Source organism: Budorcas taxicolor, chromosome 19 (genome assembly GCF_023091745.1).
Source record: "Budorcas taxicolor isolate Tak-1 chromosome 19, Takin1.1, whole genome shotgun sequence".
Lineage (NCBI taxonomy): Eukaryota > Metazoa > Chordata > Mammalia > Artiodactyla > Bovidae > Budorcas > Budorcas taxicolor.
Window position 1 is genome coordinate 54562469 of NC_068928.1, and position 23684 is coordinate 54586152.

The window sequence follows — 23684 nt, forward strand, 5'->3', positions numbered from 1 at the left end:
CCCCCGGACCGCGCGCACGCCCGCCCTTGACGGTACCGGGAAGCGCCCTGCCCAACACCGGCTCGCGGCGTCTCTGGGCTGGGCCGTCCAAGTGCGGAGGACAGAGGGTAGCGCCTGAGAGGCGCGGGCAGCTCTGGGTGCCGGCGCGACACTCTCGCCTCTGGGACCCGCCGCGCAGCCCCCAAGGGTGCGGCGGCGTCCAGAGGCCGGGAGCCGGCAGAGGGAGAGAGGCGGGGCGGGAAGGCGCGGCGGGGCCGGGCGGGGCCGGACGGCCGACTCCGGGAGTCCAGCCCGGCGCACCCGGGCCTCTCCTCTCCGCCCGGGTCGGCTGCCGACGGGACGCCCTCGGGCCGAGGCTGCATGGGGCTCCAGCGTGGCCGGCTCTTCTGGCCGCTGCTCCTGCTCGCGGCTGCCTGCTCCGGGATCCTGGTCGCCCTGTACTCGGCGGTGGAGTTGCACTTGGGGCCCCGCACCGGAGCCAGGTAGGAGCTGCCGCGCGGGACCTGTCCGGAGGGCGCAGGGGACGCGCCGGGCGCCCAGCCCGGGGCCGGGGTGCCCTCTGGGGAGGCTTGCCGCGGGGACTCGGGCTGCGGCCCTTTGTACCCAGAGCCTCCGCCCCGGCGTTAAACTCGTGCTGCCGGGGGTCCCACAGCTGCTGCTGGATCCAAGAGGAGCTTCGCCCTTTGCGCACCGGAGATCCACTCCCGACAGCTTTCTGCTGACTTCCCTCCAGCCCTGATTAGAAACCCTTTCATTTGTTCAACTTTGGCTTGGACATCGGAGTCAGATAAAATCAGTCCTGGCTTTCCACTAATTGTCCCTCGCTAACGTCACATTTCTCAGATTCTACTTTGGGGGCAGGGACCCAAGTCTCCCAGATGCAGCGTTGCACGCGGCTCCTCAGTCCGGCGGCGGCAGGTCGCGCCTCTCTGGCTCGCTGTGGTCCCTGCCCTCCCCGCGCTCGGCTCGCTTCTCTCCTCCCGCTCTGTTCCATTGTTTATTTTGATAAGCCCCGTCCGGGCGCAATCCGGTGAAGAGGTGGACCGGGGCCCACCTTGGACTCCATCCAAGTTTCCCTCCCTGAGCTGCTCCTTCTGCGCTCCGCTCCCTCTCGCTGACCCTGGGCACCTTCCTTTCATTTGTGCCCCAGGAGGAGAAACCTGAGAGCCTGCCTTTGGTAGGTCAAGGCTCCAGTTACTGAAGAAACCTTAAAAGGGATTTAGCTTTACTTCCGGAAGGTGGACCGAGCTGTGCCCAGCGTCTGGATTTGTGAGGCCCCACGGGTACCTACAGCCTGGTGCAGAGGCCTCTGGGCCCTGGCTTTCCCTTCCCAGTGCTTTTCCACCCACACAGTCCTCACTAAAGGGAATGAAGTCAGAATTAGTGTCTGCTCTCAGGAATGGGGCTCTCCAGGTGGTTCAGTGGTAAAGAATCTGCCTGCTAAGCAGGAGACCTAGGTTCAATCCCTGGATCAGGAAGATCCCCTGGAGAAGGAAATGGCAACCCACTCCAGTATCCTTGCCTGGGAAATCCCAAGGACAGAGGAGCCTGGCGGGCTATAGTCCATGGAGTCGCAAAAGAGTCAGACACTCAGACAGGACTTAGCGACTAAAACACAAAACCAAAAACATTCAGGAGACAAAGTCAAAGGGCACCCAATGTTGCAAAACAATATGAAACACACTTGTCATTGATTATGCATACCCTCCTTTTAGAACCAAAGGTGCTCTACCTGGCAACACCTGAAGTTACCTTCGCCTCCTTGGAGTCAGACATTGATTGCATAAGGAGAAGGACTGAAAAGGACTGAGGGTATAAAGAAAGCAGATCCGTATCAGTTTTCTGTAAAGATGTTTTGAAACACATTTATTTGAACATCCTTCAAAAGTAACTAATACCACTATACATATGAGGTTGACTGAACATCCATTATACCTCAACAAAGCTTTTTAAAAAGACCTTTCATGTTTTAAAAATCTAGTACAATCTGTCCATATCCTTGATGTGTTGGTGATGTTTGCATTTTAGCTAAACTCCAGGGGCCAGGTCCAGACTCAGCCTCATTAGGAGCTGGACAAGCAGAGGGACAGATGGGATGGAAATCTGAGCAGGGCAAGCAAGCTACGTGACCCCCCTCACCTGGGAATCAAAAGCAGCCCTCCCGGGCTATAGTGGGGAGTCCAGGGGAAGCCAAGTGCTGGGACCAGGCCTGGCACACTGGAGATGGGAGATGAGGCTCTCCTTGCAGGTTAGAGGGTGGAATCGATCCAGTCAGTAGTTCCCAGGCTTGGAATTTCTAGACTCGTTTTAGAGCGGGTTGCCATTTCCTCCTTCAGGGGATCTTCCTGACTAAACCCATTGTCTCCTGCATTGCAGGTGGATTCTTTACCACTGAGCCATTGGAGAAGCCTTATTCCCAGGGTGGTGTCTAAAAGCCTTTGGATTCGGTGGGGGCGGGGGTGTTGGGGGAGTCTCTTGAACAGAAGGGGTGCTCTGGAGAGGAGCTGGCCTTCCTGAGACCTGAGCGATTCAAGGCTCCCTCCTGTTTCTATTCTGCCCATTCAGCAGTTCCTCCGTCAGGTTCCAAGCCTGGCTGCATGTTAGAATCACTGGGGAGGAAGGGATGACAGTGGGGGGAGGGGGGTTCTGGAGACCCAGAACCATCCGATCAGAATTCTGGTGTTTTTCAAAAGTTCCCTGAGGGTTCCTGAAGGCCACCTGGGCTGAGCACCACGGTCCCAGTTCCTCCTCTGAGAGGAGCTACAGGGTTTTGTGGTTGGCCGATCTGGGTTGAGTGGAGGAAAGGATCGCCCTGCTTTTTCTGGCCTGCTCTTCCAAAGTCTTTCACAACCCTGAAGGCAGGTGGGTCCAGACGCCCTTGTGGCTCAAACGGTCTTGGTGCCTAGAAGGAAGTCACTGGAAGCCTTTGTTTCCTTCGAAACTGCTGATCTCAGATCCTCCCCACCTGCTCCCTCCGGGTTGTAGGGGAGGCGAGAGGAGTCTGGCAGTAGCCCGACCACCCTCTTGAATGGATAGGGGCTCCTGTTCCTTCTTGTTTGCCCTCTGCCCAGGTGGCTCAGTGGTAAAGAATGTTACTGCTAATGCGGGAGCTGCAGGTTTGATTCCTGGGTCAGGAAGATCCCCTGGAGGAGGAAATGGCAACCCACTCCAGTCTTCTTGCCTGGAAAATCCCACGGACAGAGGAGCCTGATATGCTACATACAGTCCATAGGGTCGCAAAGGGTCAGACACAACTAAGCGAACGTGCGCGCGCGCACACACACACACACACACACATTGGTGCAGGGACCACCTAGCACCTGGAAGGTGGGTGTGGGGCAGTAACCTAGACCCTTACCTCCCTCCAGAAGGGTCAGTGTCGTTGAGGCCTGTCACAGGGTCCCTTCCCTTTGCCCTTTAGGTAACAATAGCTAATATTTAGAAGACCCTTCTTACATAAGATAACACAGACTCTGTTTGAAGGTTCCGGACAAGAATGCAGGCAGGGCTTTACTGGGGCCCCTGCCACAGCAACAGGAAGCAAACCCAATGCCAGGTTTTCTTGCTTGCTCCCTGGGGTTGAGGGGGGCTCAGTGAGTTGGTTCCTTCTACAGGGTGACAGTAGGGATGGGTCCAGGGGGTCAGGCCAAAGAGGTGGCTTAGTGGTAAGCCATGTGCCAGCTGAACGTGCATACCTGCTTCTGCTCAGAGTCTGGTCTTCCTGTATCTCTTTGTCCATAATTTGCCACAGCTGCTGCATGTACTCAGCTACTTTCAGTCCCCTGTAGTTTACTTTGCGTTTTGTTGCTCGAGGATATGTTTGTCCAAATGCAAACACTGCAGCAAAGGGTCCCAGGCCCCAAATCTGACCATCTTCACACCTGCATGATCATCCCTGCTGAACAGACACAGACACTGAGCTTCTAAGAAGTTCAGTGGCTTCCAGAGACCCTGGAACCCAAATCCATGGAGTTGGGCTTTGGCCCCACCCCTTTCGCCAGGTGAAGGGGGCCCAGGGCACCCGGGATCTAATACTTGTTTCTGGGGCCTTAACAGGGAGACCGCTTAGGTGGTCACGAGCCCAGGGAGCTGGCAATCTTTCCTATTTTATGTCTTCATCTCTTAACCACCATCTCACTATTCCAGTACATTCCACATTTCAGCCACTTGCCAAGGGGCTAGGCAGAACATAATAAGGTGATAATATTTTGTGCCCAAAGAGAAAGAGATGAGGAAGAATCAGAGCATAGGGAAAAAAATAAAAAATCAGACCCTGATGGACGGTCAGCCTCCAGAGTTACCAGACGAGCACGCTCCGGGGTCAGGTCAGACCCCGGCTTTACTTCCGCCTTCTCCCCCAGGAACACCACGTCATCGTCGCGAGCTTTCTTTGGACCCAAGGCATCGAATTCTAGGACAAGAAAGGTACAGTGGTGGGCTACCCTGTGGCTGGGTACGAGGGGAAAGAAAAATGGGAATGAACATTTTTGTGAGCCTGCTGGGCGGGAGCTCTCTGGAAATCCCCCTCCCTCCTCTCCCCCCACCCCACCCCCGACATCCCCCTCCTCACCCGGAGAATGGAGCACAGAACTGAGGGGCCAGCCAGCCAGAGCTCTTCAGACCTGACCACTGAGGTCCCTGCACCCCAACAGCAGAGAAACATGGCTCCATTTTTACTCCTTGGGGTATAACCAGCAGAAAAGTTCTTGCAAATCTTGATTTATCTTTAAAAGTTCTCTGATTTTTACATTCTACACCTCAAAATGTCTTTTTACTGTAAAACTCACATTTAAACTGTTAGCATGCATGTGTGCTAAGTCACTTCAGTCGTGTCCGACTGTTTGCAACCCTATGGACTGTAGCCCTCTGTCCATGGGATTCTCCAGGCAAGAATACTGGAGTGGGTTGCCATGCCCTCCTCCAGGGGATCTTCCAGACCCAGGGATCAAACCCGCATCTCTTACGTCTCCCGTATCGGCAGGAGGGTTCTTTACCACTAGCACCACCTGAGAAGCCCTTTAAACTGTTTACCATGAAGTAAACACCAAGCCCAGGGGACTCCCCTGCTCTGTAACAGAGCACACTGACCGTGGCCTGACAGGCCGTCTCACACATTTTACCTGCGTTCTCTCACTTACATCTGTCGCCAAGCTTGGGAGGCAGCTTTTACAGTAAAATGAGGCTCAGAGATACCCTGCTCAGGTTATCCGTGGAAAAGAAGTGGCATAGGGATTCAAGCCTCTCTTGGACCCCCGGGCTGGCTCTGAACTCCCGAGCAAGGTGCCCTCACCCTCTCTGCAGGCTGTAGTCGAGCGGGATGATAACTGTGTAGTTCTGGCCTGATCCCGGTTTAAGAGTTGTTTGTTCATGCCCAACACACTGGAACTTGTTAACTGAGGTCTCATGGGGGCAAGATCTCACCACATGCAAGACTGACTGCAGAGCTCTCAGCAGCAGAGCAAGCTCCCCCCGGAAGGTGATGGAGACCCCACCCACCCCCGCCGCAAGAACAGAGGTCAGGTGGACACTCGGCTGACTGGCTGAAGAAAGGCCTCAAGCGTCTTAAAGCACTTGGCCAGGTCATCTTTACTTTTCCTACAGTCCTTTTCACCTTGAGCTACTTGATGCTAATTGACATATTTCCTCATCTGATTTAAAAACAAAAGGATTTGAGCTTTTGTCTTTTGGATATATATGACATGGGGGGGAAAGAATAAAATGAAGAAGTAGGTAAAGGAAAAATAAAGGTAAGAAAGTTAGACAATAATGTCAGATAAGTGCATGAAAAATATGCCAGAGGGCGTCAGAGATGGGCTCTGAGCTTCCCTGTGATGACAGCAAAGACAGAAAGCTTGCCACCCTATCCATGAGATAAAAGCAAGCCAGCTGCCCAAGCAAAGTGCAGCCCTTCTGGATATGGAGACCTGAAGATTTTTCTCTTGAGGCCTTATAAAGAAGGCCCTGAAGATTTTTCTCTTGGAGCCTTGTAAAGGAGGCCCTGGGAAACATCCCTATGATTAACTGAAGAGGAGTGAAACTGATGTAGTAAGTTCAGCTTAATGCTTGCTTTTAAAGCATGCACTTGGTCCATAAAGATTGCTGTGGGGGTAAAACAAGTTGAGCAGAACCCAAATTTCGTGTGTGTTTATCAGTGATTTTGTCAGCCAGAACACTGATAAATGCAGAAAACCATACTCCACCGAAGGGAATCATGTAGGAATACCCAAAAGGCACGCACGTGCACACTACAGCCAGCCATCTGCTTCATCGCATGTTTTATAACCGGCTTCCCACCACTTCACGCTAACTCCCAAACTGCCACCCTTCCGAAGCGCACATCCCCAAGCAAATGTCAGTTCTTTTCCAAGGTCAAGTGCCATATTTTGAGAACTACTTATTTATTTCTTGGGCTTCCCTGGTGACTCAGACGGTAAAGAATCTGAGTGCAATGCAGGAGACCTGGGTTTGATCCTGGGTCGGGAAGATCCCCTGGAGAAGGGAATGGCTACCCACTCCAGTATTCTTGCCTAGAGAATCCCATGGACAGAGGAACCTGGCGGGCTGTAGTCCATGGGGTTGCAAAGAGTCGGACACAACTGAGTGACTAACATTTTCACTTTTCTAGATGTTTCCTAACCGGTGAGTGTGTGTAAAACTGCTTCTATCTTCATTGTGTGCATCACTGATCGTTTTCTGAGTTTCTGCTGCTCGTAGTCCCTTTTCCCAAAAGCCCTGTGGTTTGGGTTGCGGTTCTGCAGGATGGTTTTTAGGCATTCGTATGTCACATAACAGCAGAAATGACTGTACAACTCTTTCCCACGTTGTCTTTTGATCAAACCAACAGCTTAACCAAGAGCCCATTCAATGGAAGAATAGCCCCGCCCAGGCCGGGGCTGCTCAGGAATCTGATACGGGGGTCCGCGGGCAGAGGGGGCTGGGGCCTGTCTGGTACCCATGCTCTCCTTCAAGGTCGCTGTGTGCGGAGGCCCCTGCAAGGCTTCCTATGACTGCTGGCACAAAAGACCACCAACTTGGGTGTCTTAAAACAAGAGAAATGGAGTCTCTCACAGTTCTAGAGGCCAGAAGTCTGAAGTCAGGTATCCAGCAGGGCCAGCCGCCCTCCGAAGTCTCCAGGGAAGAATCTCTCCTGGCCTCTTCCAGCTTATGGGGGCTCCAGCTGTCCCCCGGCTTGGAGCTGCATCACTCACTCTCTGCCCGCACCCCACCATCAGCACGTGCCTTCTTTGTATGATTTTATTTTTGGCCGTGCGGCGTCTTCGTTGCTGCATGGGCCCTCCTCTAGTGGTGTTGAGCGAGGGCTACTCTCCAGCTGCGGTGCACGGGCTTCTTATTGCGGTGGCTTCTTTTGAGGCAGAACACAGGCTCTAGGGCGTACACACTTCAGCCACTGCGGCCCATGGGCTCCATAGTTGCGGAGAAAGGCTCTAGAGCACAGGGTCAATAGTTGTGGAGCACAGACTTCATTGCTCCGCGGCATGTGGGATCTTCCTGGATCAGGGATCGAACTCGTGTCTCCTGCACTGGCAGGTGGATTCTTTACCCCTGAGCCACCACGGGAAGCCTAGCACATGCCTTCTCATAAGGATACCAGTCATTGGATTTAGGGCCCACCTTAGTACATTGGAAGCTATACTCCATTTATGTGTGTGGCTCAGTCACTTCAGTCATGTCTGACGCTTTGCAGCCTGATGGACTGTAGCCAACCAGGCTCCTCTGTCCATGGGATTCTCCAGGCTGGAGTGTGTTGCCTAGCCCTCCTCCAGGGGATCTTCCCAATGCAAGGATCAAACCCGCGTCTCCTTCACCTTTTTGCATTGCAGGTGGATCCTTTACCGCTGAGCCACCTTACGGTATAACCTCACCTTACTGATTACATCTGCAAAGACCCTCTTTCCAAATAAGGTCACATTCTGAGGTTTGGGGCAGACATGAATTGGGAGAGGGGACATTATTCAACTCAAGATAGGCACCGGCTGGTCAAAGACATCACAGATCTTCCCAACAGCCCTTTCCACATGAACCCTACTGCAGCAAGGACAGCCAGGGCAAGGGTTTGGACCAAAGGTGATGAATTCCAAGGCCTGGGGTGGACCTCCTCCAATACAGGGCAGGCAGCTTTTACCCATTTGTGGGAAAGTGCCCTGAAGTTCCCCCCAAGTGTGAGGTAAAGTAGTAGTCCAGAGCCGTCAGGCCCGAGAGACATGGCATCCAGGGAGAAGAGCTGGGCAGGGTAAATCCAGAAAGCTCTCTGACCCTCACCGGACCACTGTGTACAGGCCAGCTTGGCTGGCACATCTAGGGGGTGGCCCAAGTCTGGAGGGGGAAGGGCAGCGCGCTTCCCTCCCAGCCCTCTTGTGGGGTATGCGGGCTCCCTGGAAGGTTCCTGGCTGTTCCAGAACAGCCCTCGGGGACTTCCCTGGGGGTCCTTGGGCTTCCCTGGTGAGTTTGATCCCTGGGTAGGGGGAGATCCCACCCAGGAGAAGGAAATGGCAACCACTCCAGTATTCTTGCCTGGAGAATCCCATGGATAGGGGAGCCTGGCAGGCTACAGTCAATGGGATCACAAAGAGTCGGACACAACTGAGCGACTAACACTGGGGGTCCAGTGGTTAAGAATCCGTAGGGCACGTGGGTTCCATCCCTGGGTGGGGAAGTGGGATCCCACATACCTCAGGGCAGCGAGGCCCACAGTGCCACCGGAGAGCTCGCGTGCCACACCTAGAGAGGCCTGACCACGGAGATCCTACATGATGCAACTAAGACCCAAGGCGGCCAAATAAGTAAATTTTAAAAAGAAACAGCCCTCTTATCTTGTCACCCACAGAACCTGCTCTGTCAACATGCACTTTCCCTCGCCGTTCAGCGGCACCCTCGCTTCCAGAATCTGTTTAACCTCTCCACTCCAGTGCTGCTGTCAGGGGACCTCTTCAGCCAGCAGCTCTGGGACAGCCTGAGCCAGCACAAAGCCCCCTACGGCTGGCAGGGGCTCTCCCACCAAGGTAACCTGCAGCCCTCTGGCCCTAACTAGTCCATGCCTTCTGCTTTGGGGCTACGGTGCCCCTCTCTCCTCATTTCCTCCCAGGCAGGCTTCAAGGCTCGCCACCACTGCTGTGAGACTCCCTCCCTCTACAAGCACCCTTTACAAGGGTCAAGGAGAGGGGCCTGGCTACCGCTCCACCCCACCCCCGCCACTGGCGGCTCTTGCCCTCCTGGGGCCTGGCATGAAAGATGGTCAGTGTCCAAAGGTGGCCGAGGATAGCAGTTGTGAGCCCTCAAACAGCCCACTGATGGCTGCTGCCGGGAGAGACCACCCAGAGCCCCCTCCACTTTAAATCGGCCCTTCCACCCCAGCCCCGCAGGCCCCAAATTATTTCCTTTTGGAATAAGCAAAGTCTTGGGAGGACTGGTTATCTGAGTTCTTGAGATGACTGGGGCCACAGCCAACCCTCCCACCCCACCCTCTTTGCAGGCGTCCTCCACCCTCTGTGCCTCTCGAGAGGGGGCTGGTGTCAGGCCTCAGGCAGGTGCAGGGTGCCAGGAAGAGTCTCGAGAAGGCCCCAGTGCCCCTCATGGTGCCCCACCTTGTCCCACAGCCATCACCTCCACCCTCAGCCTCCTGAACGGCTCGGAGAGCGCAAGGCTGTTCGCCGTCTCTAGGGAGCTGCTTCCTGGCTGCATCCGGTGTGCCGTGGTGGGTAACGGAGGCATTCTGAATGGCTCCCGCCAGGGTCAGAACATTGATGCCCATGACTACGTGTTCAGGTATGTGGGCCAGGGGCCAGGGAGGAAGCAGGAGAGGAGCTGGGTGGAGAGCTGGTTCCCAGCCAGCCCCCCAGGGGGGAGCATCATAGGTGAGGGCGTGGGCTAATGGAGCAGCAGCGGCCTCAGGCAGCTCAGCAGTTGTGATGGACAGGCACGGACAAGGGCATTACGCAGACAGACCCTGAAGATGCACGAGGCTGTGGTCAACCCAGGGGACCCGGGAGGAAGGAGCTGCCAGGGCTGGCTTCACCCATTTCACAGGGTGTCCCTTCAGGTGCCCGGCTGTCAGGATGGGGCTGGCGACTGGGCACTGGGGCTGCCATGGGTAGAGGGAGTGCCAGAAGCCTGGGGATGGAAGTCAACATGCAGTACCGTGTAGCCACAAGCAGGCTGATGAGCCTCTGTTTGGACCAGACTCAATGGTGCCGTGATCAAAGGCTTCGAGAATGACGTGGGCACCAAGATCTCCTTCTACGGTTTCACCGTGAACACAATGAAGAACTCCCTCATCTCCTACTCGAACGTGGGCTTCACCTCTGTGCCGCAGGGACAGGTGAGGCTCCGACGGGCACCATGGTCCCTGACAGTCGGCGCTGTTGTTTCCTGTCTGCCCCCTCATCGCACCGCGGGGCAGGTCATGGGGCTCCCAAGCCCCAGCCCAGTGGATGGACAGGTTGTGCGCCGGGATCTAGGGCCTGTGTGATGAGCGCCCTGTGGCTCAGGACCAGGAAAGCTCTGGAGTGGAGCGTGAATGACTAATATTTACTGAAGGCTTATGGAGTGCCAGGCACTTTACAGAGGCCACATCAGCCCCCTCTTACTGGTGAGGGCACTAAGGCTCAGGGCCCCTTCGTTCAGCAGGGCGGCAGTGGAGCTGGACTCAAACCCCAGCTACCCCCCGACCCAGAGCTCAGCAGCACACAGCCAGCCAGAGGGCATTTGCTGAGTGTCTCCTCCATTCCCACCCCACACACACTCAGCACAGCAGCACCTGTGAACTGGAACCTGAGTCTGTCTGCTGCCTCCAGGCTCTTTCAACCACACCCAGATACTCTAACACCATGCTTCCCCTTCTAGGGGGCTTCCCTGAGAGCTCAGTTGGTAAAGAATCCACTTGTGATGCAAGAGACCCCACTTCGATCCCCAGGTCAGGAAGATCCACTGGAGAAAGGAAAGGCTACTCACGCCAGTATTCTGGCCTGGAGAATTCAGAATTCCAGGGACCATATAGTCTATGGGGTCATAAAAAGGCAGACAAGACTGAGCGACTTTCACTTTCTTTCCCCTTCCAAAGCAGGCTGGCTCCCACATGCAGCGGGGAGGTCCCAGGATAAGGGTGCTGTGGTCCTCGATAGGGCTGGTTTGAGTTTCCAGCAGCTTCCTCCTCTTACCAGGGACGTCAGGGGTGTCCAAGCCATAGCATCCATGCTCCAAGGCCTCTTTTAGCTCATGATAAAACAAGATAGCACAGTTTCATTTCTAGTGTAGCCACAGAACCTGTATGTGTTCATGCTAACTTGATTCAGTTGTGTCCAACTCTGTGCGATCCTATGGACTGTAGCCCTCCAGGTTCCTCTGTCCATAGGATTCTCCAGGGAAGAATACTGCAGAGGGTAGCCTTTCTCTTCTCCAAGGAATCTTCCTGACTCAGAGTCCAACCTGGGTCTCCCTCATTGTAGGCCGATTCTTTACTGTCTGAGCCATCAGGGATGCCCTTCCCAGATGACTCAGCAAGTAAAGAACCCACTTGCAATTCAGGAGACACAGGAGATGCAGGTTCAATCCCTGGGTTGGGAAGAGCCCCTGGAGAAAGAAATGGCAACCCACTCGAGTATTCTTGCCTGGGAAATCCCATGGCCAGAGGAGCCTGGCAACCCACTCCAGTATTCTTGCCTGGGAAATCCCATGGCCAGAGGAGCCTGGAAACCCACTCCAGTATTTTCGCCTGGGAAATCCCATGGCTAGAGGAGCCTGGCGGGCTACAGTCCAACAGGGTTGCAAAGAGGTAGACACGACCAAGCAACTAAGCATACACACACCAGCAGCATGTTGGACCCTAGTTTGCTGATGAAGGATTGAACCCGCACCCCTGTGTTGGAAGGTAGAGTTTTAACCAGTGGACCAGGGAAGTCCCTCATCGGAGTGGTTTTGGCTCAGGGTCTCCCAGTAGTCACAGTCAGGCTTGACAGGGGCCATGGTCATCAGAAGGCCCGCCTGGCCCAGGGTGAAGATGGCTCCCTCACAGCCCTCACCATGCCGGCCCCTCTGCAGGCTAATACACTGCCTCCCCGATGGGCTAGCTAGCTCGACCCAGGATGAGCAATCCCAGAGAGCAAGGAAGCTCCTCCAGTGTCTTTTATGACCCCCTCTCCAAGGGGGTCACGCACGCTTCCTTACTCCCACTTTTTCTTATCCATTAGAAAAATTCTTAGTCCCTCAGTCCAGCCCACACTCAAGGGAATGGCAGTTGAGCACGGCTCCTTGAAGGGAAGAGTATCAACGGGTTTGAGTGCTGAAACCCTCAGTGGAGCCTGAAAGAACAGGGCACCTGAACGTGGAAATTACAGACTCAGAAGGGAAATGCTCCCGCCAGTGCAGGGGGCCCGGCTGGGCAGAGGGCGGTCCACTCGGAGCAGGAAGTCCCCGTGGTCTTGTCCCCACTGGGGCTGCTTCTCTGTTGCCCCGACAGCACCTGCGCTATATCTTCATCCCCTCGGACATCCGTGACTACATGATGCTGAGATCCGCCATCCTGGGTGTGCCTGTCCCGGAGGGCACCGATAAAGGAGACAGGTGAGCAGCCAAGCAGGGAAATAGGGCATGGTACTGCTCCCGGGTCCACTGTCAGATGGGAAAGGTGGCTGAAGGTGGCCAGAAAGGCCCCAAGAATCCATCAGAGCATTAGAAGAGTAAACTCTTCTTTTTTTCCTCGGGAAAGCTCAAGTAATGCTGCTCGTCCCCAGGGACCCTCCTGACCAGGTGGGCTGCAGGTTCAAGGGACTCCTTTTGGAATGGGGGCCGGCAGGCCTGGCCCCTCAGCTTCAGATGTGGTCCCCATAACCCGCCCAGCTGGCCTGTCCGCAGCTGGCCCTGCTGTCCCGTTGAGTGCATTGTGTTTGGAGACCAAGAATGGGGGCCAGGACCCATGGCATTCCTTGGCAGGCACCCTCCCAAGACTGCCCATGAAATGGGAGAGCAGGGGACGTGGGCCCAGTGTCCTGCGGAGTGGGAACAAAGGGCCCTCTGTCTGTCCTCCCCCACCTTCCTGGGCAGCAGGCCCGTGTCCAGCTCTTTTGAACCATGTCCGGGCCTCATCTGAACCTTCTCCCTGTGGTGCTGAAGACAATTTCTTGTCCCTGAGTTGGGTCCTCACAAATCTGCACCAACCCCTGTGGCTGCAAGGACTGGACCTCCTGTCTCTCTGGCCCCCGGACATCTCACCCACCCTCAAAGACACCTTCTGAGGCGTCCTGAGGGGTTAAGCCCTCCAGGGCCAGGCCAGCCCCGCCCCGTGCCTCACCCCGTGCCCTGCCCCGTGCCCCGCCCCAACCTGCTGATGACCTAACAATCGCCTGGCAGCCGCTCCTGGGGGTGGGCTTTGGGACCCAGACGGGACTGGCTCCTGGGGGCTGGGAGGGGGCTGGCTCAAAGACATCGGGTGGACATTAAGCCTCCCCAACACCAATGAGCTCCCCCTCCCATTCCCCTAATCCGTCCCCTGCCCAGTCCCCCTCCCAGTCCAGATCCAACCATACCAACCAGCAGCCCTATGCCAGCTCTGGCGGCTCAGCTCCTTCTCCGTCCCCTACCCGGGGGTCTTCCCGTGCCCCCTCTCACCCTGCCACCCCAAATGCCTCACAGCCCTCTTCCCGGGCCTCCTCCCTGACCCCCAGCCCTCATGTCCAGCCTCGAGGGTCTTCGCAAAATGCCACTCCACCCGCCTCCAAATCTCCCTCTCAATCTGGCTTGAAATCCCTCTCCCGAAACTCTTCCCAAACTCCCCCCATGCCTGGCGCCAAGTCCCCCGCCCACAGCCCCGCGCCCTCGGCCTCCTACATCGGGCTCGGGCCCATCCGGGGCATCCCGTCCTACATCGCCCCCTACGTGCCCCGCTTCATGAAAGAGACCCCCTTCTTCCAGCCTCCTACTTCGCCCCTCCCGCAGAACCAGTGCTTCCCCTGCTCCTTCCCCTGCCGGGCCCGGGACCGCCTGCGCCCGCGCCAGCCCCCAGACTCCCTGTACTTCCCTCTCCTCCCGCCCCCTCCGCACCTCCCCCGGGTCAGCTGCTCCTACCCGTCTCCCCCCGCCCTGTTCACGCCCCCCTCCTCCCTCTCCTACACCCCGCCCACCGAGGTCCTGGTGGGCGGGAAGCCGCACGTGGTGCCCACGGTGCTCCCAGCCACCTTCTACACCCCGTTCTCCCGCTACTACTCTCAGCCCCGCCCCTACCGGTCCATCCACCGCCACCGCCCCAGCGCCTTTCACCTCTCCTCGCTCCACGACGGCTCTGGCCGCTCCGTTCACTTCTATCGTGGGTCCTAGGCCTCAGACCTATTTTGGACCGGACTCCTCTGCCAGCAAATTCAAGCTACTCCATCCAGACTTCATCAGCTACCTGAGAGAGAGGTAGGTGCGGGCAGGCGTGGTGCTGGGAGCGACTCCCCCGCCCACCCCCACCACTCGCCCCACACCTACCGGCAGCGCTGGCTTTAAGCCCCGAAGATGGAACCCACAGCTGCATGGATGGTAGCCCGCCAGGCTTCTCTGTCCATGGCATCTCCCACAAAGAATACTGGAGTTGATTACCATTTCCTTCTCCAGGGGATCTTCTGGACCCAGATTGAACCCAAGTCTTCCGTTATTGGCAGGTGGATTCTTTACCACTGAGCCACCAGGTTAAACACATTGATGGAGGTGATGTTCTATCAGTCAAGGCAGACAGGAAACTCAACAGGCTTACTTACCAAAAATGTTCATGAACGCTTAGGCTGGGCATAGAGGGAACGTAAGTGTGGGGCTGTATGGGGACTAGCAGAAGCCAGCATTCAGGCCCAAACACAGGAGGACCCTGGGAGGAGCCTGGGGAACCCCTGCCTGCAGATCTCCACCCCCACCCCACCCACCAGTGGTTCTCAGCAGGAGGCTGGTCCACTGTCCTGTCTGGAGAGTTGGTAGGCTGCAGTCCATGGGGTCGCTAAGAGTTGGACACGACCGAGCAACTTCACTTTGACTTTCCACTTTCGTGCACTGGAGAAGGAAATGGCAACCCACTCCAGTATTCTTGCCTAGAGAATCCCAGGCATGGGGTGGCACAGGGTCGGACACGACTGAAGCGACTTAGCAGCAGCAGGCAACCTGAGTGCCCTTGGGCAGAGGCCGGGGATGCTGCTGAACCACCTACAAGACACAGGGCAGCCCCTGCAATGCACATCTGTCCAGCCTGAAGTGGTGACGGTGCTGCAGCTGGGACGCCTACTGCATGCAGGCCCGGGCTAGCACCCCAAGACCCAGAGCAGCCCAGGGGTGGCAGGAGCATCTGGGAGGCAAACTGAAGACTACTCAACAGAGGAAGAACAGGCTGAGAGGCTAGGTGATTTGCCTGGCAAGGCCTAGATGAGAACCCAGGGCTGAGGTCAAGGCTCATGGTCACCATACTGTGGCCTCATTTTGGACCATCTGGGTGTCTGAAAGCGTGTACGTGTGCATGCACACATGTGCACCATCTCACTAGCGGCCCAGTCAAGGATCTACGTGTACTCTGTCCTCATGTGGCTCCTGCTTGGCCAGTCTGGAGGTGAAATTTAGGTGTCAGGTTAAATACGCCAACTATGCCCCTGACGTTGTGGTGCGGGAGAGGAAAAGCACGTTAGGCTGGATTCACGCTTCTAGAGAGCGGGAGAAAGGGAAGGGTCTCACCTATGGTTCTTCAGGAGGGCCTGTTCCTCCTCCTCACTGCTTGTTACCTAAGGTGTTATTTCAACCAAAGATTTTTGTGTATAATTCATCTTTCTCCAAATGGCAGATGGGTGAGGGTAGAAGGGCCAGAAAATTTTGCCGTTTTCCAGCCTGCCTGAGTTGGTGTAATGGCACAACCCTCAAGCTAATGTGCAAGACCACAAGTCTTGGGGTTTTTTGGCTGCACTGGGTTTTCTTTACTGCACGGGCTTTCTCTAGTTGTGGCAAACAAGGCCTACTCTTCGCTGTGGGGTGCAGGCTTCTCATTTTGGTGACCTCTCCAGAGTGCAGGCTCTAGGCACACGGGCTTAGTTGCTCCTCAGCATGTGGGATCTTCCTGGACCAGGGGTTGAACCCATGTCCCCTGCACTGGTAGGCAGATTCTTAGTCACTGGACCACCAAGGAAGTCCTCCAGAGTCTTTGAGTTTTGATGCTTCTTTTTGCTTCCAGGTTTTTGAAATCAAAGTTGATTAACACAAAATTTGGAGACCTATACATGCCTAGTACTGGGGCCCTCATGTTGCTGACAGCTTTGCATACTTGTGACCAGGTAAGAGGTCTGCCCTCTCAGGAGCCCACAGCAGCAGAGCTGGTGTGAATGGAACTTTATTCCATCCATGAGATCCTCTACCTGAGGCCTGCTAGCCCAGACCTGGGACTCTGGGCCTCCATCCCGTGGCGGAAGGCTCTTCAGCTGCAGGAGCCATCTAGTCTAGAGAATGGGGTGGAGGAAGTGCTCTTGGTCCCTTAAGGGTCAGCCTTGGACCCAGTCTTGCCTTCCTCCCCAGGGCCACCCTCCCCTGGCCTTGTCCTTTCACCCTCTGCCCCGGGGCAGCCGCTGCACATGGTGTTTAAGGGACATACAACCCAACTGCTCTTGTCAAAGCAAAATCTCAACCAAAGTGGGTAGGGACATCTGTTTTGGGAAGATTCTCTCAAACTGAGGTGGGCAGCCTTCCACATGTGGAGTCTCTGAAATCACTCCATGAGCTAATTCTTGCTGGGGTGGTACCCACATAAGCTGCAGAGACAGAGGCTGAGATGCAGGTTTCAGGGAAAGGCAGTGGTGACCCAGGCACAAGAGCTGGAGGCCAAGCACCACTGGGCTCTGGTCCCCTTTCCACGTTTCACACAGGACTCTCCTGTCTGCAGTCATCATTAGAACAGGAAGCGGGAGGTAAGGGGCTTTCTGCCTCCGTCTTGAGCATAATGATCATGGCTTTGGTGTCACAGACTGGAGTTAAAAACCCAGCCCAGCTACTTACTAGCTTGACTGGGGACACACGTTTTGGTTATCTTTCTGAGCCCATTTCCCCATTTGTAAAACAGGGACAGTATCTACGATTATTTAGTTGGGTGAGAAAATGTGCAGAAAGCACAGGGCAGCTACAAAAACGTGGGTGAGAACGGTTGTTGTCCTCACCTTCACATGAGGCAGCTATGCCCAAGTTCCTGCCACTTTATAAACTGTGCTTAGTTGTTCAGTCATGTCTGACTCTTTGCAACCCCATGGACTATAGCCCACCAGGAACCTCTGTCCATGGGGATTCTCCAGGAAATACCAGAGTGGGTTGACATGCCCTACTCCAGGGGCCACACTGCAGGCACATACTTTACCATCTGAGCACCAAGGAAGCCCTTTACACACAGCAGCTCAAATGCTAATTCAAATGCTAACTGTCCTTGTCCAGGTTAGCGCCTACGGATTCATCACCAGCAACTACCAGAAATTTTCTGACCACTATTTCGATCGAATGAAGAAGCCACTGATATTCTACGCAAACCACGACCTGTCCCTGGAAGCCACCCTTTGGAGGGACCTGCACAAGGCTGGCATCCTTTGGTTGTACCAGCGGTGACCCAGAAACATCCAAGACCTTTATTTTTGCAGAGCTGTGGCCCTCGGCCCCTCAAGTAACTAAAGCTACCTTCCTGTGCGTTCTATCCTTGACACACACCTTCCCCCTTCCCTACAGAAGAGAGGGGATATGTCAGTCACTGAAGAATACTTTGTGGGAAACCCTGCCTTGTTCTTAGCTCACCCAAGGAGACTCCTCTGGGCCCAGGGAGACAACCCAACCTTGGTCGAGGAAAAAGACTGCTCTGCTGGGCTCATCTTTAAAACTGAAGGGAACACTCTCAAGATGAGACTGACCAGTGGGAGCATGCAGGGATCCTTCAGAGCTGAGCATTTCCAAGCCAGCAGTGGCACGGACTGACTAGGTCAGTGGAGTGGCTCAGGGCCTCTCAATTAACGAAGGTCAAGCAGCAGTAGAAACAAATGCACTTTTCAGCCCAAATCCTCCCACTAGCATGTCCAGCCTCAGACTCCAAAGCAGTTCACCTCAAGGACATGTTGCAACAGGTTTATCTGCAAAAGGGAACGGACTCACTTCTGCCCCCTGATAAAGTGGGAGCACGGAGGGCAGAAAAGTCATCTGAAATTAGTTAACTGCATAAACAATGGATAACCACTGTGTCTGTGTTTGTGTTGGGGGAAGTAGTATATCACGCAGGGTGTTTAACACGGAGAGTCTGAACCACCAGAAAGTTCTGGCCTCTGATTAAAGGCCCACTGAGGATGTAGTACCACCCCATCACCGAAAGGACATTATTGGGTAACAAACCCTCATCCCTGGACACTGACTATCAAGGCTTCAATAATTTGACTGGATACAGGCAGCTTTCTTTTAGATTATACGGGCTTCAAAGTATAAATCGATGGAATGACCACTACACAGCTCCGTACACAAACCCTGGGTTTGACTGTCTGGTGTCACTACACCCCGTAAGGCAGTGGAGCGGGCTGGGGAGGTCTCCCCAGGGCGGGCTGGCAAGAGCCTCCCACCCAGAACCTGGCCTCTGGCCCCTGCTTCTGAAGGGTCATTCCTCTCCGTACAACACTGCTGCTTTTTTAAGACAGGTGACTAAGAGAAAGGACATTCACGATTTAACCACTATAGCAGCTACTTGAGAAAGCATGGCTTCCTGAGGCCTGGACCCCTTTCCCCCCATATTTTATTTTTTCCCTATTCCCATCACATCTGTAGTTAGCAAACCAGTCAACTGTATAAGATCGATTTAGTGAGAAACTTTAAACTTTCATTTATAAAAGAATGTGCTGATACACAGAAGAAATCACAGGTCTCAATCTGAAATCCACAAATGCCAGTAAGTCAACTTTTAAATGCTTTAATTTGCTTTAGAGTTAAACCCAAGACACACTGTAGAAATCCACTGAGAAATGTTTTTTTAGGCTGAACACCCGTTTCCCCTTAGTCTTCAACAGAGCGTGTACATGTGAGCTTCATTTTACAATCACTGCAGTCCCCCCACTGCACCAAGATCACCTAAACTCTGTGTGTGGTAGTGCAAATGTTCTTAGTTATACCTTAATTTACAAGAGGCAATCCTGAAGGAACTCATTCTAAGCAGTCGACCATTTTGCCTGTGTGTTTGTGTGTAAGGCACAAGTAGACTGATTCAGTGCAGGCTAGTGGGTCCCAAGTGCCTCTTTCCAGGAGACAGTGCAAAGGCCCAGTAAAGAGCACCCACAGAGTGCTGGGGGCATTTATATTCAGACGCCCTCTGAAGTCAAACACACAGGTTCGGGGAATCCCCTGGTGGGTCCAATGGTTAGGACTCGGCGCTCTCACTGCCAAGGGCCAGGGTTGATGTGCAGCAGAGCTGAAAAAAACAAAACACAAAACACCCCTCCAGGTTCACTTGGGTCCCACACAACAGTCAAGTCCACTCAGAAGCAGACTGTAACCCAGCAGGTAGACCTTCCCACTTGCTAACACGTCCTTTCACTATGTTTGCTTTAGGCTGTAGGCTGCTTGGACCAGTTTTCTGGTTCTTTAAATCCCACCCCAAATACAGCTTCCTTGGTGACCGAACAAATATGTGACCTTACATATGAAGAGCTGCACATACCTCCCAACTTCAACAGAAAAGAAAGGCAATCTGTGCCCACTTCAAGCATGGCATTTCAATGGGAACAAAGCCCAGTGCCACTCTGCTACTCTTGCTCACAAGCCAGCCATGCCATTCAGACAAGAGCTGGGCTAACCCCAGCAGAGTGCCCTGCGTGAACAAGGCACCTGGAAACCATGCTAGTGCCACGGTACCCCTTCTTTCCTGAATGTCAGGACACAGTAAAAAGACGAGAGATCAGACAGTCCTGAAGTGTGCTCACTGCCACAGCCGGCACACATCTTCCATTGCCGTCTCAAAGAGCGCATTCATTTTCTTGAAATATGTGACAAGCACTCTTTCATTCCATAGTTAAGAGCATAAGCCAAATCTGGGCCACTTGCCCATTTCTGCCACCTCTTATAGCCTGTGCCCTCAGAGCCAAAGGGTGACAGGGCAGCCCACCACTGGTTTTCAAGTGGCAGAAGGATGGAGCACCAGGACTGGGGTCTCAGCAGGGTACATAAGCATAACTCCCTTTGGAGTGCGTTCTGTCTGATCCCTTATAAAGCCAGAACTGCTTTTAAGAGCCCAGAGCCAGCCCCTTAAGCCTCAGAACAGACTGTTTTCCCTCAGTCGAGATGTTCAGACAGGGATAACTAACCATCACAGGCTTGCGGGGATTCTTTTGGACCCGTAAGATAGAAACAGAAAGCTTACATTGCAAACAACGGGAGAGGAACAGTTTCACTTGCTTTAGGTAAAGCAGGTCAGTTCTGTTTCACACGCTGCAGACATCTAGCAAAGAAAACAGACGTATGTCAAAGTCACCTTGCCACTCAGCACAACCCAAGGGCCAGGGGAAACAGAGCACATCCACCCAGGCCTGTTCCAAAGGTTTCCTCTATTACACATGAGAAAAGTTCCACGCCGAGCCCAGGGCAGCCGCCACAGCACTGCAGCCGGTGTCTTTTTCTGGAGTATCCTTTTCGGCCTCAAACTGAGGCTGTACCTGGCGAGGGGAAATTGCAAAGGAAAACCTATTCAAGAAGGTCTACACAAGTATCTCTCAGACAGATCACTGTTAATTCAGGCATTAAACAAACAAACCAAATAAACCAGGCCTCAATTTTCTCTAAAGCAAACTTGGGAAACTGAGTCTCAGATATCCAGATTCCACACTCAAAGGCCTTATTTTGGCCTTCAGACAGGGATAACTTCACATCATCAAGGACTCAGCTCCCCACACAGCTGCCAGCCCACAGCACAAGCAAACCATGTTTTCCTTACCAAATTCCGCTTTACTTCCTTAAGTTCCTACTTATTCAATCTTATCTGGTTTATTAGAATGTGCTTGCCCTCAAGGGCAAAAACCTTCTATCTAGTGCCTAGCTGTACCCAGCGTCCCAGACCTGACACGGTGACAGTTCCTGTCCTTTTAAAGCCAGGGTCTCCCTGAGCACAAAGTGTCTAGTGGCCGAGTAAATATTTCAGCATCTTTGTGCTGTCAGTAAAAATGTCTAAAACAGTGTGGATTACTCCTTTCAGCCAGACCACTGAAGGCCGGCTGCACAAAGGGTGCCTGATGCCAAGAAGAATCAACACCAAACAAGGTCACTTCTCCTTTGCTCACCTCTGTGTGCAAAACGATACTGCAGAGCGACCATGTGGCTTTCAGTTCTTTAAGATAGGGATTATAGATCTGCCCTGAGACCTACTTAAAAATAGCCAGTACTATAACCTTGCTGTAATAAAAATCCCCGAGCTAAAAGTAGATCAGATCATCTCACTGTTCCTCCACATCTGCTCCTAAATAGCCACACATGATTCTTGGGCTACACTCTAGAGCCATCTCACCCATCTTAGCATGGGTGGAGGTGGGGTCCAGGAACATTCTACAGGTGCAGAGCCAGGTCTGAAAAGCACCACTCTTGTCTTTTAGAAATGAAGAAACAAGGGCTAGTGTGGTTACCTGGTAACAGGCTGAGACTGGAGTCTCAGTCTAATAGTGGGTTTCAACTTCAACTCTACATTTTGGGTGGGGAGTTCTTTGTCGGGGTGGTGGGGGGCCTGTCATGTACACTATAGGGTAATTAGGGTTACTGCCTGGATCCCAGCAACACCCTCCACCCCTAGTTGAGAACCACTAGTCTAACTCAATGACCAGCTGTTAACTATATCTCATTAAAGCTTAATAAAAATGTCCCCCTTCCAAAATCACTTATAGCTATGTTTTTATGGCTCTTAAAAAAAAAATAACCTAGTTGTGTAACTTTGGGCAAGTGAACTCATTAATTCAGTTGACTTACTCGGGAGCAACATAGGGGAAACATCTACCTCACAGTGTTGTAACAATCACTGTGAGGGTACTTGGTGAGGGGTCTAGGAAAGAGTTCATACTACTTCTCTTCTCTGGGCACTAAAAGGAAAAACTATTCAAGAAGGCCTACACAAGTATCTCTCAGATAGCTGTTAATGTGTGGGAAGACCCATACATCTCTGAAATCTAACAAGCCAACACTTAAAGGAACCATAATCTATGCAATTCTGTTAAGTTAAAACTCTTACCATTTATAGACATTTCATCACAAGGATCCTTACATCTCTGGATGATGGTTTTCATGTGACTTTTTTCAAAGCCCCCAGCCTACATCTTTAAAAGAGAAATATGGATAACACATTAACAGGAACTTAGGATATTCATTCCCAAGAACATAATTTAAAACGTTGAGCCTCAGCAAGTTAGATTTCCTCACAACAGAAGTCTTTTCAGACAGGGATAACTTTAAATCATCCTCAGCTCAACCAGTAAGGAACATTTCTAACTCTCAATCAACTTTAAAGCTCAAGTTCCAAGTCTCCCTTTTACCCGTGAATGCAGTGGCATCCACTTTGGTTTCAAACAGCGACACCTAGTGGCCACAACTACACTGGCACAGAGACCATCCTCATTTCTGGATTCTGAGTAGGACCCCCCCAACTGGTCCTGAGTCAGCCAGGATTCAGAGCTGCGGTGCGTGGCAGGCTTAAGACCATCTCGGCTTTCTCATTTCTGCTGCCCACCCAAGTTCCTGCCTACATGCATTCTTACTTATTTCAGACTTCCATTCGTCACTCCTAAGCTTCTCTGCAGATGCCGGAAAGGCCTGTGGGGAATAAAAACTTAAGCATGTTAAGGGTCGCTATAAAACTGCAGCCTTCCAGACAAAGTCTACCACGCCACTACTAGCTGTAGAATTAAGTGAAATTGATTGGGGCTGTCCTCTATGCACTCCAACAGGAAGCCAAATATTTAGACGTTAATACCCTGGATGTTAATTGCGAGCTTGCCCCGTGGGAGGACCTGGGGACAAGCAGGGCCCGTGGGCCTGCAAGCTCAGCGCTTGGGTGGCCGTGAGGCCTGGGGGCTGCGCAGGATGGAAGAGACGTTCTCCCCCAGGAGGGACGCTGCGATGTCAAAGGTGGGCTTGGGCTCTCTCTCCCTTCAGTAGCAAAACCTCGCACCCTTTGGAAAGCGTTTTCTCACCGAGTATCTCAGTTAATCCTCCCAACCACCTATGGGGGTGGGGGTTGGGGGAACCAGGCCTAGCGTCACTATTTCGCCTTCGAGCAGCGAGAGGCCAAGTATGCTAGCGCCGTATCAAGGAATAAGCTGTTTACCCACCTCCGCAGCCTTCCCTCGGCCAAAGGGCCGAGGTTGCTGGCCTTGCTGGAACCACAACGAGGAAGCCATGACTCCCAGCCAAGCAGCCCGCATCGGAAAAGGAGGCCGGTTTCCGCCTGCGCGCAAGTCTTCACGGAAGTCTCGCGCGAACTCTCGCGCTATTGAGAAAGGGCTGCTGGGAAATGTAGTGTTGTCAACGGCCGCTGAGGGGCGCCCGAGGCTCTGAAGCCTGGGTGAGATGGTGGCCGCCACTGGGGACAGTAGAGAGCCCAGGGCGGGAGGCTTGCTCTGTATAGAAACCCCGGCGGTTAGAAAACGAAGACCGACGGTCGTTTCGGTCACAAAGTCGCTATCTGTTGAGTGAAC

The 23684-nt window shown here is 53.7% G+C and overlaps 1 protein-coding gene, 1 long non-coding RNA gene and 2 other non-coding genes across 6 annotated transcripts; 1 reads left to right on the plus strand and 3 right to left on the minus strand.

Moving 5' to 3' along the window:
• Nucleotides 1-254: 254 nt before the first annotated feature.
• Nucleotides 255-18207, plus strand: ST6GALNAC2 (ST6 N-acetylgalactosaminide alpha-2,6-sialyltransferase 2). 2 transcript variants are annotated; one of them, XM_052657872.1, is made up of 9 exons: nt 255-482; nt 4362-4425; nt 8846-9020; nt 9615-9783; nt 10198-10336; nt 12473-12576; nt 14221-14409; nt 16190-16289; nt 17431-18207. In XM_052657872.1, exons 1-9 carry the CDS (start codon nt 361-363, stop codon nt 17596-17598), a joined length of 1230 nt encoding a protein of 409 aa, XP_052513832.1. In that variant the 5' UTR covers nt 255-360; the 3' UTR covers nt 17599-18207. The 2 variants fall into 2 exon arrangements, with proteins under 2 accessions (XP_052513832.1, XP_052513833.1); XM_052657873.1 differs by having other exon boundaries at nt 259-482; nt 14326-14409.
• Nucleotides 18208-18915: 708 nt separating this feature from the next.
• On the minus strand, nt 18916-23429 carry LOC128065177 (uncharacterized). Of its 2 annotated transcripts, XR_008201038.1 has the most exons (6): nt 23319-23406; nt 22746-22800; nt 22223-22307; nt 20566-20666; nt 20375-20452; nt 18916-19426 (listed from the first exon to the last, which is right to left on the minus strand). It is a non-coding gene; the product is annotated as an uncharacterized LOC128065177 (long non-coding RNA). The 2 variants fall into 2 exon arrangements; XR_008201037.1 differs by lacking the exon at nt 22746-22800 and having other exon boundaries at nt 23319-23429.
• On the minus strand, nt 20809-20893 carry LOC128065725 (small nucleolar RNA R38). The gene has a single exon (XR_008201103.1). It is a non-coding gene; the product is annotated as a small nucleolar RNA R38 (small nucleolar RNA).
• Nucleotides 22382-22459, minus strand: LOC128065723 (small nucleolar RNA R38). Its single transcript, XR_008201101.1, has one exon. It is a non-coding gene; the product is annotated as a small nucleolar RNA R38 (small nucleolar RNA).
• Nucleotides 23430-23684: the final 255 nt, after the last annotated feature.